Source organism: Grampus griseus, assembly GCF_964374135.1.
Source record: "Grampus griseus genome assembly, chromosome: 4".
Lineage (NCBI taxonomy): Eukaryota > Metazoa > Chordata > Mammalia > Artiodactyla > Delphinidae > Grampus > Grampus griseus.
Genome location: NC_138997.1, coordinates 127,826,147 through 127,839,725, shown reverse-complemented (window position 1 = coordinate 127,839,725; position 13,579 = coordinate 127,826,147). Strand labels below are relative to the sequence as shown.

The 13,579-nt window shown below is 34.8% G+C and overlaps 1 protein-coding gene across 2 annotated transcripts in view; it reads right to left on the bottom strand.

Annotated features, from left to right (window-relative positions):
* Window positions 1-13,579, bottom strand: part of FAT4 (FAT atypical cadherin 4) — a gene marked incomplete at its 5' end in the record, with an annotated part of 171,708 nt that overhangs the window by 98,771 nt on the left and 59,358 nt on the right. For both annotated transcript variants that reach the window (XM_082653602.1, XM_082653601.1), the window contains one exon: window positions 228-359. In XM_082653602.1, coding sequence (XP_082509728.1) covers window positions 228-359 — 132 coding nt within the window. The remainder of the gene's footprint in view (window positions 1-227; window positions 360-13,579) is intronic.

Genomic DNA, 13,579 nt, shown 5'->3' with positions numbered 1-13,579 from the left:
AGCAATGAACTGAGTTGTTAATTGCTGATCAAAGGAAAATCATGACTAGACAGTCTTTATTTTAGCATTCCTATATCATATTTCAAGAATTACTTAATTTCTTTGGAAAAGAGCACACAACGCTTTACCTTAGTTATTAGGAAATAAATGTTGTCAACATACAATAGAAATTTGATAGATCACTGGAATACTAGGTTTCAAAAATTCAGAGAGGGTGTCTGAACTACCTCGTCAGCATCCATGGCTGTTAGTTGCATAATCTTAGAGCCATCTCCAGTGTTCTCCTCCACTGTGAGATCCAGCATGTCGGTTGGGAACACTGGCGGATTGTCATTGATATCCTGAAGTGTTATTTCTACCTACAAGGAGAGAAAGAAACAATGTATGAATATTGCATATGTCTGCAAGATACCAATTAAATTGTATACCAAGAGTCTATTCAAATAGTCCTTCCAAAAAGAATCAGAACCTTCATATATGACATCAAAAACAGAAAATACCCTAGAGAAAGTTGTGAAATATTTATAGAAAAATATAAAAGCCAAATAAAGATCATTTGATCATTTGTTGATCGTAACTGACTTTAAATGATCAACTTGGAGTTTATAATAGAATAGGTCCACGATCAACTGTCATTTTAATCCCCAGATTTGTGCACCAGTGAAGAATTGTTGAGACTTAGGACTGTCTTTCAACCATTAAATGTTGCCTGACACACAGATGAGGTTGTATAAAATTTCTTCCTGAAATGTTTACATATTGGCAACTAATGTCCAAAGGAAATAAAGAAGTTCACATTTTGTTTTAAGAAACACTCAGCATTTTTCCCTTTAAAGTCAACTCTCAATCTTTAGGGGAAGAAAACTACACACATCTTTTCTTTCTATTTCCACTCCTTTCAACACATCTTAATGTGACTAAAGCTAAACAATCATTCCATTCAGATGTAGCATTCATATAAATTGCAAATATTAACAGCTTTGTTTGAAAGATCCTTGTCAGAGCTATTTGTTTTCCTACCTAAGAAAAATTGTTTAGAAATAACAATTTGTGAAGTTTAAATAATAACTTCAAACCATGTGTTTTCTCTTTCGAGCTAGGTGCTAAAAGCTGAATATCTGATAAGAAAAGGGGAGACAGCTGCTAATAAAACTGAAAGCTTCCCCAGTTGGGTCACAAAATCAAGTCATGGAGAAAAATCCATCCATCCATTTAGCTCAGATATAACCAGGACATTTTTCTCCTAGGATGAAATGTCATCTTTTATAGTTACACTGTAAAAACTCCATCAGATCCAAGAGTGATGAGTATGAATATTAGGAGAGAGCAAAAGAATTCTGGTTTCTTCTTTTCCAGGAAGAGAGGAGGGCGGGCTTGGGTGGAGGGAGAAGTACTAGGTAGGATTGTCATTATTCTCTGGCAAGGAATGAGTGGGACATATAGGAAAGCTAGGCAAGTAAACGGATGAGCAATTGATAAAAAAGAAAAACCCAGAAAACAATGTACAAAATTCAGTACTAAATAATTATTATAGTTCCACCATTTAACAGGACAGTTTTGATCATAGCTAGTGGCTCAAATTAGTCTAGGAAGTGGTTAAGACAGCCTCAGTAGTTAGAAATCTGCCACTTCTTTTTTGGCTGACATCATTCTCTACACCACTTCCTTTAGAAAAGATCCACAATGGCTAAAACTGCAGTCTATAAGGAGCATTTCCAACTTCCTTGCAAGGTTGTAAACAACATGAGTTTTCGAATTAGAAAGACTGGAGTTCAGATTCTGTCTCTGCAACTTATTAACTGGGGAAACTCGAGCACTTAATTTCTCTGAGCCTCAGTCTCCTTATCTTAAAATTAGGATAATAACATTTATCTTGCAGCATTTTATGAAGACTAAACCTTGATGATGCTGGCAAAATGACTAGCACAGAGGGAAGCGTTCAACAAAAAGTAGATCTTGGTTTTCACACTACCAGGACAGAACTAGGTGTTCCTCAGAACCAGAGAGAGACTGCATATGTGACATGCATATATGAGTGTGTGTTTATGTAAGTATATGTTCATATCTGTGGGGGGAAGGAAGAACACTAAATTGAGGGTAAAGAGAATCCAGACTGGCACCAATTAAACATGACATCAAAGATACATCAGGACCTGTACCACACACTAGAAGCATGTTGGGTATAATAGAAAGATTCTTCATTATGAGTGCATGAACTGAACAAGACCCTTCTATATTTTAATAGTTATAACTAACATGCACATAGCAAACACTGTTTTAAGTTATATATATGTGTACACACATATATACATGCATCCACACACACACATATATACATATAAAATCCTCAAAAGAGCCCTATGAGGCAGGTACTATTATCTTCCATTAGAGAAATGAGTTAATCAAAGGTACATAGGTTAAGATCTAGTAAGTCAGTGTTTTCTTCACTACAATGCAAACCTGTCTTTCTCTCTCTCCACACATACCTCCCTTGTTTGTGTGTGTGTGTTCAATAAATGAATCATATCTGAAAAGTATGTCACAGCTATATAAATATATTTTTACAAATGTGCATATTATTCCTGTCTGGAATTTGGAACACTTACATATGAACTAACTAGCCATATAATCTTGAGTCAGCCTATAAATCTTTGTCAGAATTAAAAAAAAAAATGAACTAGGTGATTCCTAGATACAGCTCTAAAAGTCTGTGATCATGTATTCTCTATGAAATTTTGGCCAACTCCATCACTTCAGGTACAGAAAAGTATTTCCTTTTTTATTAGCAAGAATAAATTTAGTTAAATATTAATGAGTTCAAAACTAAACATTTCTGAATGTATCTAGAATCAGCCAGTTATAGGCACAGATCTAGAACATCTCATCATTGGATCTGATATATGCAAAGGTTATATTTTTGGTTAAGGATACAACAGGTCATCCATTTAATAAGCCAGACTATGCTTTTTCCAAATCAGTGTCAGCTTGCCAATCAAAAAGTTGAAACTTTGTATTCCTTTCTAAAGAAAAATCTGGATATTTTCTCTAACTGTCCAGTCTCTCTTCTCCACTTCACACTTCCTCAAGTATTCCTGAAAAGCTTTCAGCATGACTCCTCTAGATTCCCTCAATTGCCTGGAGTACGAATTACCTAGGAGAGGAGATTTGAACTTATTGGCGTAAGTAGGTGTCATCCTGCAATTCCTTCACTTCTGACTCGGTGTGCCATGTTTCTACTACCAAGAATTCCAAGATCATGGACCCTGTTTACCTATGAGGTGGTCACTGATTCCAATATTTATCCATGTAATATTTTAGGATCTATCGCATAAAGGGTATATGTTAGTCATTAAAAATACAGATGAGGGCTTCCCTGGTGGCGCAGTGGTTGAAAGTCCGCCTGCCGATGCAGGGGACACGGGTTCGTGCCCTGTCTGGAAAGATCCCACATGCCGCGGAGTGGCTTGGCCCATAAGCCATGGCCGCTGAGCCTGCGCGTCCGGAGCCTGTGCTCCGCAACGGGGGAGGCCACAACAGTGAGAGGCCCGCGTACCGCAAAAAACACACAAAAAAAAACAACAAAAAAAGATGAAAATAAGACAGGCCACCGTCCCTTGCAGGGAAGAAATGAAGTTTGATCATGGAAATATGTACAAATAGAAACATTTACAACTACCTCCAGGAAAACATATTGTTGACATCTTGATTCCAAGAAGTTAGTTCCCCACACCATGGATAATTCTTTGAACTGCCCTGCATCTTGTCCTTGGCAGTTATCATCTCTCTTGATGAGTCCAGATCCTAACATGCACTTGGCTCACTCTCTTGGATCTGCCACCAACCTGAGAGTCTTTTTCCATTACTACCCCCTCTTTGGACTAAGATTTGGTATGATTTGTTTTGAAATATTATCATATAAAACACAGGAGTCAAACATTAAAAGTTTAGAGAAGATATCTGGAAATAAGAATTAAGACATTATAATTTTTAAAGAGTCCTTTCTTTCTGTACAAATTAGATAACTTTAAATAATACAGATAATGGCTATTAGTGGTTTATTTTAAAATTCTGAGATTTAAAAACTGTCTAAGATATAATTCCTAAACTAAAAAAAGTATATGTTGGTAAATACATTCCATTCTTTTAAAAGACACACCAAAAATTACAGCATAGGGCTTCCCTGGTGGCGCAGTGGTTGGGGGTCCGCCTGCCAATGCAGGGGACACGGGTTCGTGCCCCTGTCCGGGAGGATCCCACGTGCCGCGGAGCGGCTGGGCCCCTTAGCCATGGCCACTGGGCCTGCGCGTCTGGAGCCTGCTGCTCCGCAGCGGGGGAGGCCGCGGCAGTGAGAGGCCCGCGTACCGCAAAAAAAAAAAAAAAAAAACCTACAGGAGAGCTAAGATTTTAGGGCCAGCATTGCCCCTTTAGTGTTTTACATCTGTTTTTATATTTGTTTGGATCTGAAATAAGCAAAATAATTGCATTTAAATATTATTTTGTAAAAACTATCATATTTAAAAATATTTTTTTTTATTTTTTAGGCCAAGCTCTGAACATGTGGGGTCTTAGTTCCCCGACCAGGGATCAAACCCATGACCTCTGCATTGGAAGCACAGAGTCTTAATCACTGGACCGCCAGGGAAGTCTGAAAAATATCACATTTTGAACTCAGAAGCTTCCCTTCACAAGTGGCTGTATTTTAAATGAAAACAAAACAAATACAAACTGCCAGTAGCTTCCATCACTTAAGTCTGGGGACATTTTAAGGTATCAATTCTGTAAGTTGGTGAAAATTGACCCTCAAAGATGAAAGAAACATTACACCATTAAGATAAGGTACTTGCATATTTTATGCCTGCCTATCAAATGTTGACCTTTGTGCTTAGATATTTGACCCTTAAGGAACATATGTGGTTTCATCTGCTACAATTACAAAGGCAGTTGGTAGCTTTGTGGTTGACTTATTCATAGCAAAAACATCAGCTACAGCTAACGGCTGAACCATAGGTATTGTCTACGGCCATCACTCCATTACCATTTAGGTACCTTCAGAATGACTTTCTAAGCTGAGACACCTGATCCCTAGACAGTGAAACCTTGGTAAATGATGATATTAAAAGACAAAAATATGACCGAGATTAAGGCGCTAAGGCTAATGATCAATTCATTAAAATTTGGTTTGCCTTTTGGTAGTTTTGTAAAGGTAAAAGTTAATTAAAAATATGGCTTTAAATATTGTCACCAAACTTATTTATGCTGAAGGAATAAAATCCTTGATATTCTACTTGCTGAATAGCCAAATGGATATTTAAAAACTAAAACTCTTACTGTGCAAATAGTTACCATGAAATGAGTACAATGCTTTTCTCTTTAAAAATTTTTTCCTATTATATGCAATTTATCATTTTATTCTGCACTGCATCAGGAATGATGTTATATCTTGGGGATTTACTTTTAATTTCTTAAGTCAATAAATCAGAATACAGATACATAATAAATGAGCAATTGCTATTATTATTAGTTAGCAATAGCAATGATCAAATCATTACATATGTGTAAATATAAAATATGGTATTTCACTAAATTAAGTTGATATTACAGAAGTAATACACTATATTCAAGGCTAAGGAATTGACTAAAATATCAAGGTCCATTATGAGCTCATTCTCCAGTTAATAAACTGATAATTGCATTGTGATCACTATCTCAACCACAATTAAAAACATATTCTTAAATACACAATCTCTCTGCAAACTAAATAAAGTGGTTCTTAGTGAATCAGGATGAAAAATGCCCCAAAACATATTTTTAATTCACAGTCTTCCTGCAACCTACATAACATGTTCTGGAAAACAATCTTTTTTTTTTCTTTTGAAAGACTGTAAAATTTATAATACAACAAAGGTTTAGGAATCCATTTATTTGCAAGAAGAAATATTAAAATTCTTAGAAGGAATTTAGATATCATCAAGTTCATCTCCTAATCAAAAGCAAAGCATTGAAATGTCAAGTGATTTATCTAAGAAAAACTATTGTCAGCCTCTTAACTCTAGTCCACTGATTTTTGCAGAGATCTGTGGAAAGAACCAGGCTAGGGAGCAAGCAGCATAATATGCCTTAGACCACTGTCTCTAATCTTTGCACGAAGACAGAGATCATTCAAACAAAATATGCATTTGATGTGTACAGGAAAATAATATTTGTAGAAATTAATGTTTGATTATCTACCCTACAAATACTACTTTATCCACCTTCTTGCTCATTTTTAAATTCCTTTATATATATTTACATTAAGGGAAAATAATCTGTGAAGGTTTGCCTTACTGATGTCACTGGAAGACTATTAAACATTCAGCAAAAAGGTGGTGGATATACATTACAAGTAAAGAAACTATAGCTAAATTCTCTGTAGATATCAGTAAAAGTTACTGCTTTTAAAATGTCTACAAAGAAGCTATTTCTTTTTCTCAAAAGATGCAGTAATATTCATTTTCAGAAATGACTAAAGTCTAAATGGTTGGTGGGACAGACATAAAGTACATAAACTATAAAAGAGTAAAAGAAGACATATCACAGCAAATAGTGCTTGATTAGTTGCTTTTTTTAGTGCCAAACATAATTATTTACATTACTGCCTTTTTATTTTTGTGAAACTGACACTCCAAGTTTCTCAAATACTACTATTACCACATAAATTGTGACAAAGCATTGCACCAAAAATAATGCTTAGGGTTCACATGTGTTACCTCCAAAGATATTGTGATAATGCCACCAGATTGTATTTAAACACTCCTTTTTAATTAATAATTCTGCCAAAAATATTTATTTCAAGGGAAGTATTTTTTGCTGATTTCTTTAACACATTTATATATTATAGAAATTGGTTGTTGTAAAGGTTAACAGATCATTTATACTGCTCAAATTTGTAACTTCTAGAATTTTGAGGGCAAAAATTGTCTTGTTCATTTTTGCATTCTCACTTATCCATCTCTAGCATGTAACTTTCCCTCCAGAGATATTTGTTTTAAAAGCAAACCCAGGTTATTTTTACATTTTTATTAGAGTCACATGTTCAGCAAATTTAATAAATTAGATATGTTATTGGTATATAAGGAATGTATTCATCAAATTTGCCCTATATGACAATAATATTTAGAACCAATCCAATTCCATTGACTTCCTAGTTCTTGTGTGTCCATGATGCCATCATGCATAATTTTTATGATATGACATTATACTTGATGATAATTCAATAACCTTATACTCAGAAGAATGATTTAAAAGAGCTTCAGGAAAAACATCTTGTATATAAACATATACAATAACAACTCAGGAAATCTCCCAGTTGGGAGATTGGAATATAAGATCCTATGAAATGCCCATCACTGCTTCAGAAACAACTACACTAAACGCCACAAAAGTCATGAATAAACCTGAAAAAATAACTGAGGTCATTCGAATGTGTATTACCCTTAATAGGTCATTATGATGTCACTCCAATAACACTTTGCTAAACGATGCCCTAGTTTATACTGTGTAGGTGCTACTGAAATTCAGTGAGGATAAAGTCTAATCTTACACTCAAAACAATTTTTATTTCATCAGCGTGAAACAAAATGCTGAAATCTAGCATTTAATTTTCTGTATGGAGGTTCAAGTGAGAAGTTGAAGTTGAAAGCAAAGTAACCAAACTGAAATCCACACCAGGATCAGTACAACTATCAAGCCTGAGCTGTCACTTCCTTTGACTCTGAAAAGGAAAACTCCACCTTTCCTGTCTGAGATGAGGCTGTGTGTGAAGTATGAGTCTGCCTGCAATGCAGTGAGTGGCTTTGTGCTGGGGGACATCAGGGTGGTGTGTGCAAAGAAACATTCTATGACTTGACATTAAACTTGGGAATCGAGAGCAACATTCATTAAACAAAGACATCAAGATAGAAATATCGAAACCATGGCTCAAGTAAATAATCAAATTTATATTTTAAATGTTTGGTGATAACTTCCCATTCCCTCTCTTCAAATGAAGCCAAATACTATGTGATTCACCCAATTCAGTGGGACTGACACATTTTGCATGCTATGTTGGCTTCCAATAACAAGGCTTTATTTAGTAAATTTGTGTCAAAGCCTATATATATTGAGAATACATAGCAGAAGGTCTAATTACATTTCTGCAGAAAGTTTGACATTCTATATTCGCCTTTTGGTAGAACTAACCAAATAATTTCATTTGGTAGGGCATGTATCTTACCCCTTTTTAAAATTTCAAGTATGAGGTTAAGTTCAGTCATTAGGAACAAGAAAATTCAACACCTACTTGTACTATCATTTATGGGTTTAAACTCCAAGTACTTCCATCTCTTACCAACAAGAATAAAGAGCTGTATTGCCATGAAGGGATGGTGCCAGGGTTTGCATATTTCCTTTAATTTTGTTCTTCATTTCTTTCCCTATTTTGGGTGACCACTGGGAATTCTGCTGCCATAAGTCTGGGTGAAGTCTTTCACTACATCCAGAACACTTCATCATGTTGCAGAGCCAAAATCTATTATGGTTTGCAAGTGACTCATACTTTAGTTATGAGAGAGCCCTAGCAAAGAACAGTTTACATCTAAAAGTCCCTAACTGTCAGGAATGTCTTGTTTGGACTGCATAGGTGTGTAAGGTCCAATCATACTCTGTGAACAATGCTTTGAGGTATTTATTTATTTATGATGTATAACCAACTTTATTCACAAGAGTCTGTGGTAGCTGTAATCATAGTGTACTGTCTCATCTTGATGGTATTTCTGAACTTTTGAAACTGAAATCTTGAAGAAAATGGGGAAAATCAAACTATGGAGAAATGACCTATGATCCCATACAATGGAAGACCAGTAGGGGTTAGATGTGACCTATTAGAGAAAATTAATAGCACCACTACTGCACGTATACATGAACTAGAAATTCTTGAGAACACAGGTCTGTTGCAGGCCCCAACTTTACTGAAGCTTCAGGGATCATCAGAAAGGAAATCTTTGCACTTAGGTACAGTGTTTCTTCAGAATGACAAGAAAAAATAGAAAAATCATGTATTTCATAGAAATTTAGCACTAAAATATTACCTTATATACTAAACATTATTTTACTATTTGTTTTTTTTTGTTTTGTTTTTGTTTTTCTTTTGCGGTACACGGGCCTCTCACTGCTGTGGCCTCTCCCGTTGCGGAGCACAGGCTCCGGATGTGCAGGCTCAGCGGCCATGGCTCACGGTTCTAGCCACTCCATGGCATGTGGGATCTTTCCAGACGGGGCACGAACCCGTGTCCCCTGCATCGGCAGGTGGACTCTCAACCACTGCACCACCAGGGAAGCCCATATTTTACTATGTTTTTAAAGAGAAAACACTTTAATAAGAGAAACATGATATAATGATAATATCTGATGAAGCAACATTTAATTTGGGAATTAGAATACTCCTCTTTTTGGAATTTTAGGCTAACAAATACTTTGTCATTTCAAACTTTATACCTGAAATTTAAATTAAGTTTTGTGTATATTTAGATATCTGTGCATTTATTTCACATAAGTTTGTACTTTTTCCTTTCCAACTATTCTGGAATAAGAGGAAAGAATGAAGCATATACATTTTAGATTCCTTTCAGCATCATTTTTAAAAGCAAAGTAAAAATGACTGTCATGAGTTTTAAAATAGAACATATTTTACATATAAGCTACATGTATGTAACTGTGACCAATTATATTTCTCAAATAAAAGCAATTGCATTAATGTCTCACCACTAAAACTCTTCTAGCAGTCAGCAGCATATGTTCCTGGGATTTCGATGCATTTCTTACCAGGAAAGAAGTATGTATGAGTCACAGGCAGGCTTGGACAGTAGCCAGAAATGACAAGAATGGCTAGAAGTGCGGACAAGACACAGTTAACTCCATTCCTGAAATAAAATGCTTTCCATAACTCACCAAATGTGTGGTGACATAATAAAAAGCTAGTTTTGTTGTGCTTTCAATATTGTTCAAATTAGAACCAAATAAGGATTTCTTTTAAGGCAAAGGCAATCATGTGTAACCACTTCAACTTTTCCTGAAATCAATACTGCATAATTTCTGCATTTTAACAGATTCTTAAGGACGCCTAAAAGTAAATGCAGAATAAAGGATCAAGTTAAAATATCTGTGGTTGCATATGAAACTTTATGGAAATTTTTATACTATTCTTCAAAACAAACACACTGCAAAAGCATCCTGGAGTACACTTTTCAACAGTTGTTCATATGAATGTGGTAAACACACATCAAAAGGAAAATGTAGTATAAGAAAAACAAATAAAAATATTCCACCAAATTGTTCTTCACTTTTCCTTTTTGACTTAATAGATCCTGGATTTTTTTAAAAGAAAAGGCTTCTATTAAGACTGCTGAAAAATAGAAAAGCAGTTTGATTCATATTAAAGATACAAGCTGTGGTAGATTGAATTATTGATCCCAATTCTTCACCCATCCCTATAAGCAACTTCACAGTCCCTCCCACCTTTAGGTGGAGTTTCTCTCTCTGCCTCTTGACTTTGGGCTCATCCATGATACTGTTTCAGTCGATGGATATTTACAAATATGACCCAAGTACAGATTTGAAATGTATTTGCTTTCTTGTACGTCTGCCATGGTTACTAGAATACTACGTCCTTGCTAGTTCACTAGTACCAGAAGGAGGACAACAGACATTGAATAGAGGAGACATTGACACGGAGAGACTTGTAGCCTGAAGCAGACCTTTCCAGTTGAGCCCAGACTAGGTCAACCCAACTGCCTACACAAAGATGCATGAGAATAAATGTGTATTGTTGTAGGGCTTTGAGATTGTGTGGCTCTTTATTATGTAACATTATTGTGGCAATAGCTGACAGATACCTTAAGGCAAAAAAAATGGATTCATTTATTGAATATGCTAATTATTATGTTTTAAATAATGGATTACTGTTCTGTTTAAAATGAGGGGCAAAAAGAAGAAAAAAAATGTTAACGCATACTGATAGCTGTAGTATACCTTATAATATGAGGTAATTTTTAATGCTATGAACTTACTAACATCTTCCTACCCTGTATAACTTCCCATTCTTAACACACCATGCCCCTTTAGAAGGACAACGCAAAACAAGATATGATCAAGTTTTGATCAAGCTCCCTGCCCCTCCCACAATCCAAAAATTAGAGCAAGAGGGTGGGAATACTTGATCCAAGAGGAACAAATTATGACTGGGTTGAGTCAATGAAATCGTCTTTCTTAAGAGTGAAATTTATGAAAAAAATAGGAAACACTACAAGAAAATAATAATGGCACAACTACAATGCAGTTCCTATGAATAAGTGGCCCCACATGAGGCCTGGCTAGATTTTTCTTATGGAATTGCTACAATGCCAAAATGATCCCTCTGCCCCATTTCACCTTTGCACATTTGCTTTCACCTTTGAAGAAATTTCGATTACTCAATACCAAAGACATCATGTTTTGACTTATAGCTATTCTATCTTATTTTAGTTGGTTATTAGTTTACACTGCTTATATTTATATATATATATATATATATTTTTTTTTTTTTCGGTATGCGGGCCTCTCACTGTTGTGGCCTCTCCCGTTGCAGAGCACAGGCTCCAGATGCGCAGGCCCAGCGGCCATGGCTCACGGGCCCAGACACTCTGCGGCATGTGGGATCTTCCCGGACTGGGGCACGAACCCGTGTCCCCTGCATCGGCAGGCGGACTCTCAACAACGGCACCACCAGGGAAGCCTTCTTTATATATTTCACACTGTAAAATTAAAGTCCCATTTATAGTTTACAAAGTCCCATATATGTTTTTTTAACTTCAAAAATGTAACAATTTCTATTCATATGAAACAGCATTAGCTCATCAATATTCAGGAGTGAATATAACTTTAATCTAAAATATATCTTCTGAAAACTTTGAATTCACTGTCAAAGCATAAATTTTTTGCAATGCACTGTGCTTAATTATATTTAGAAAGCCTATTTCAACGAATTAAGAAAGACTGTTTCTCTTCTAAGCTTCAGTGGAACATGGAACATTTAGTTTCTGGCATAGGGTTTAGCGTACAGTAGGCACTTAATTTACATTTGTTCTATGATTTAAAAGCCAGTATGCTTATTGCAGTAGAACATCTTGTAGTTATATACATAGAAATGAAGGGAATGGTATTTTATATGCAAAATTAAGAGCAGAGGACACCAGCTGGGGTGAACCATCAACTGTAACAATTACATTGAGTAGCAAAAGTCCTAAGAATGATTCCTGATGTTTATCAAAGTAAAAACTACTTTCCTAAGAATGATTCCCTGATGTTTAGCAAAGTAAAAACTAATTAATTGGAAAGAATATTTTTAAATGTGAAAAATAAAGAAATAAATAGCAAAATACATTTTCTTTAAAAAGATATTTCAGTGTGGAAGGTTGTCTTCTATTTCTCATTGTCAAAGCCAAAGTACCAAATTTTTTAGTGTGATAACAGTATCACAAGAAGATTAATACATTTTTTAAAAAGTATTTCACTTTAAAGAAATCATTGAACTGTTACAGAAGTGTACTCTCTCGAAAAGAGAAAAAAATGAGCAAAATACAATAAAACATCTCTATACTTTAAGAGATTAGACTCAAGAGTGATGAAAAAGATATGCCAATCATAAATACTTACTGACTACAAGTAATCATCTCCATGAAATAACATGGTTTGATTATTTTGTCCAAATATACTCTCACTCTTTCTCAATTTATGACTCTATAACCATGAGTAGGATGACATCAATAGATGCTTTGATTTTATTTTTCAAAGGCATATTCTTTTCACTAAAACCAAAAGAAAAATGTTTCATGTAATCTTCCATTACTAATTAGTTTTTTCTGCACTCATATTTAAGTAACTTTTTAAAACCCATTTTAAAGCATTTTTTAAATCTATGGTAAGTATGCAAAAATTAAACTATATCAGAGTAGGGGATTCATGGAAACCTGGTAGTGCAGAATTGCAAGCACTTCAAGTCTGTCAAAATTAATAAGAAAAACAAAAGAAACACTGCAGTTCTCCTGTCTAGACTAATAGAATTCTCACAGTCTGCTTATGTTAATAAATGTTACAGGAAATCTATCCCTTTCCTCTAGTGATTGTATTTAGATATTAGAGCCTATGAGTGTTTTTTCAGTTAATCAGAGAATACTTTTTAATAAGAGAATAAATTACAGTTTTTATAGTCTTTATTAACGTTTTTATTAATACTAAAGTGTGATTAAGCATTGTCACATGTTTTTATTGACAATTTTTAATATTCTATGTATATATATGAAAAATCATTGTGCAAATTTCACATAAAATTCCCCTTTACCAAAAACATTTGTCCATTACACTGCATAGTCTTTCTTGGTAAAATATTTTCTAAAAAAACCCCCAAACCCTCAAATTAGACTATTGATTGTGACAAAAAGAGACCCTTGCAAGTTAATATTGTTATTTGAATGTAGTAATAGTATTTACAACAGCTAAGTTTACCTCTTTCAATTTTGTGTCTTTGTAG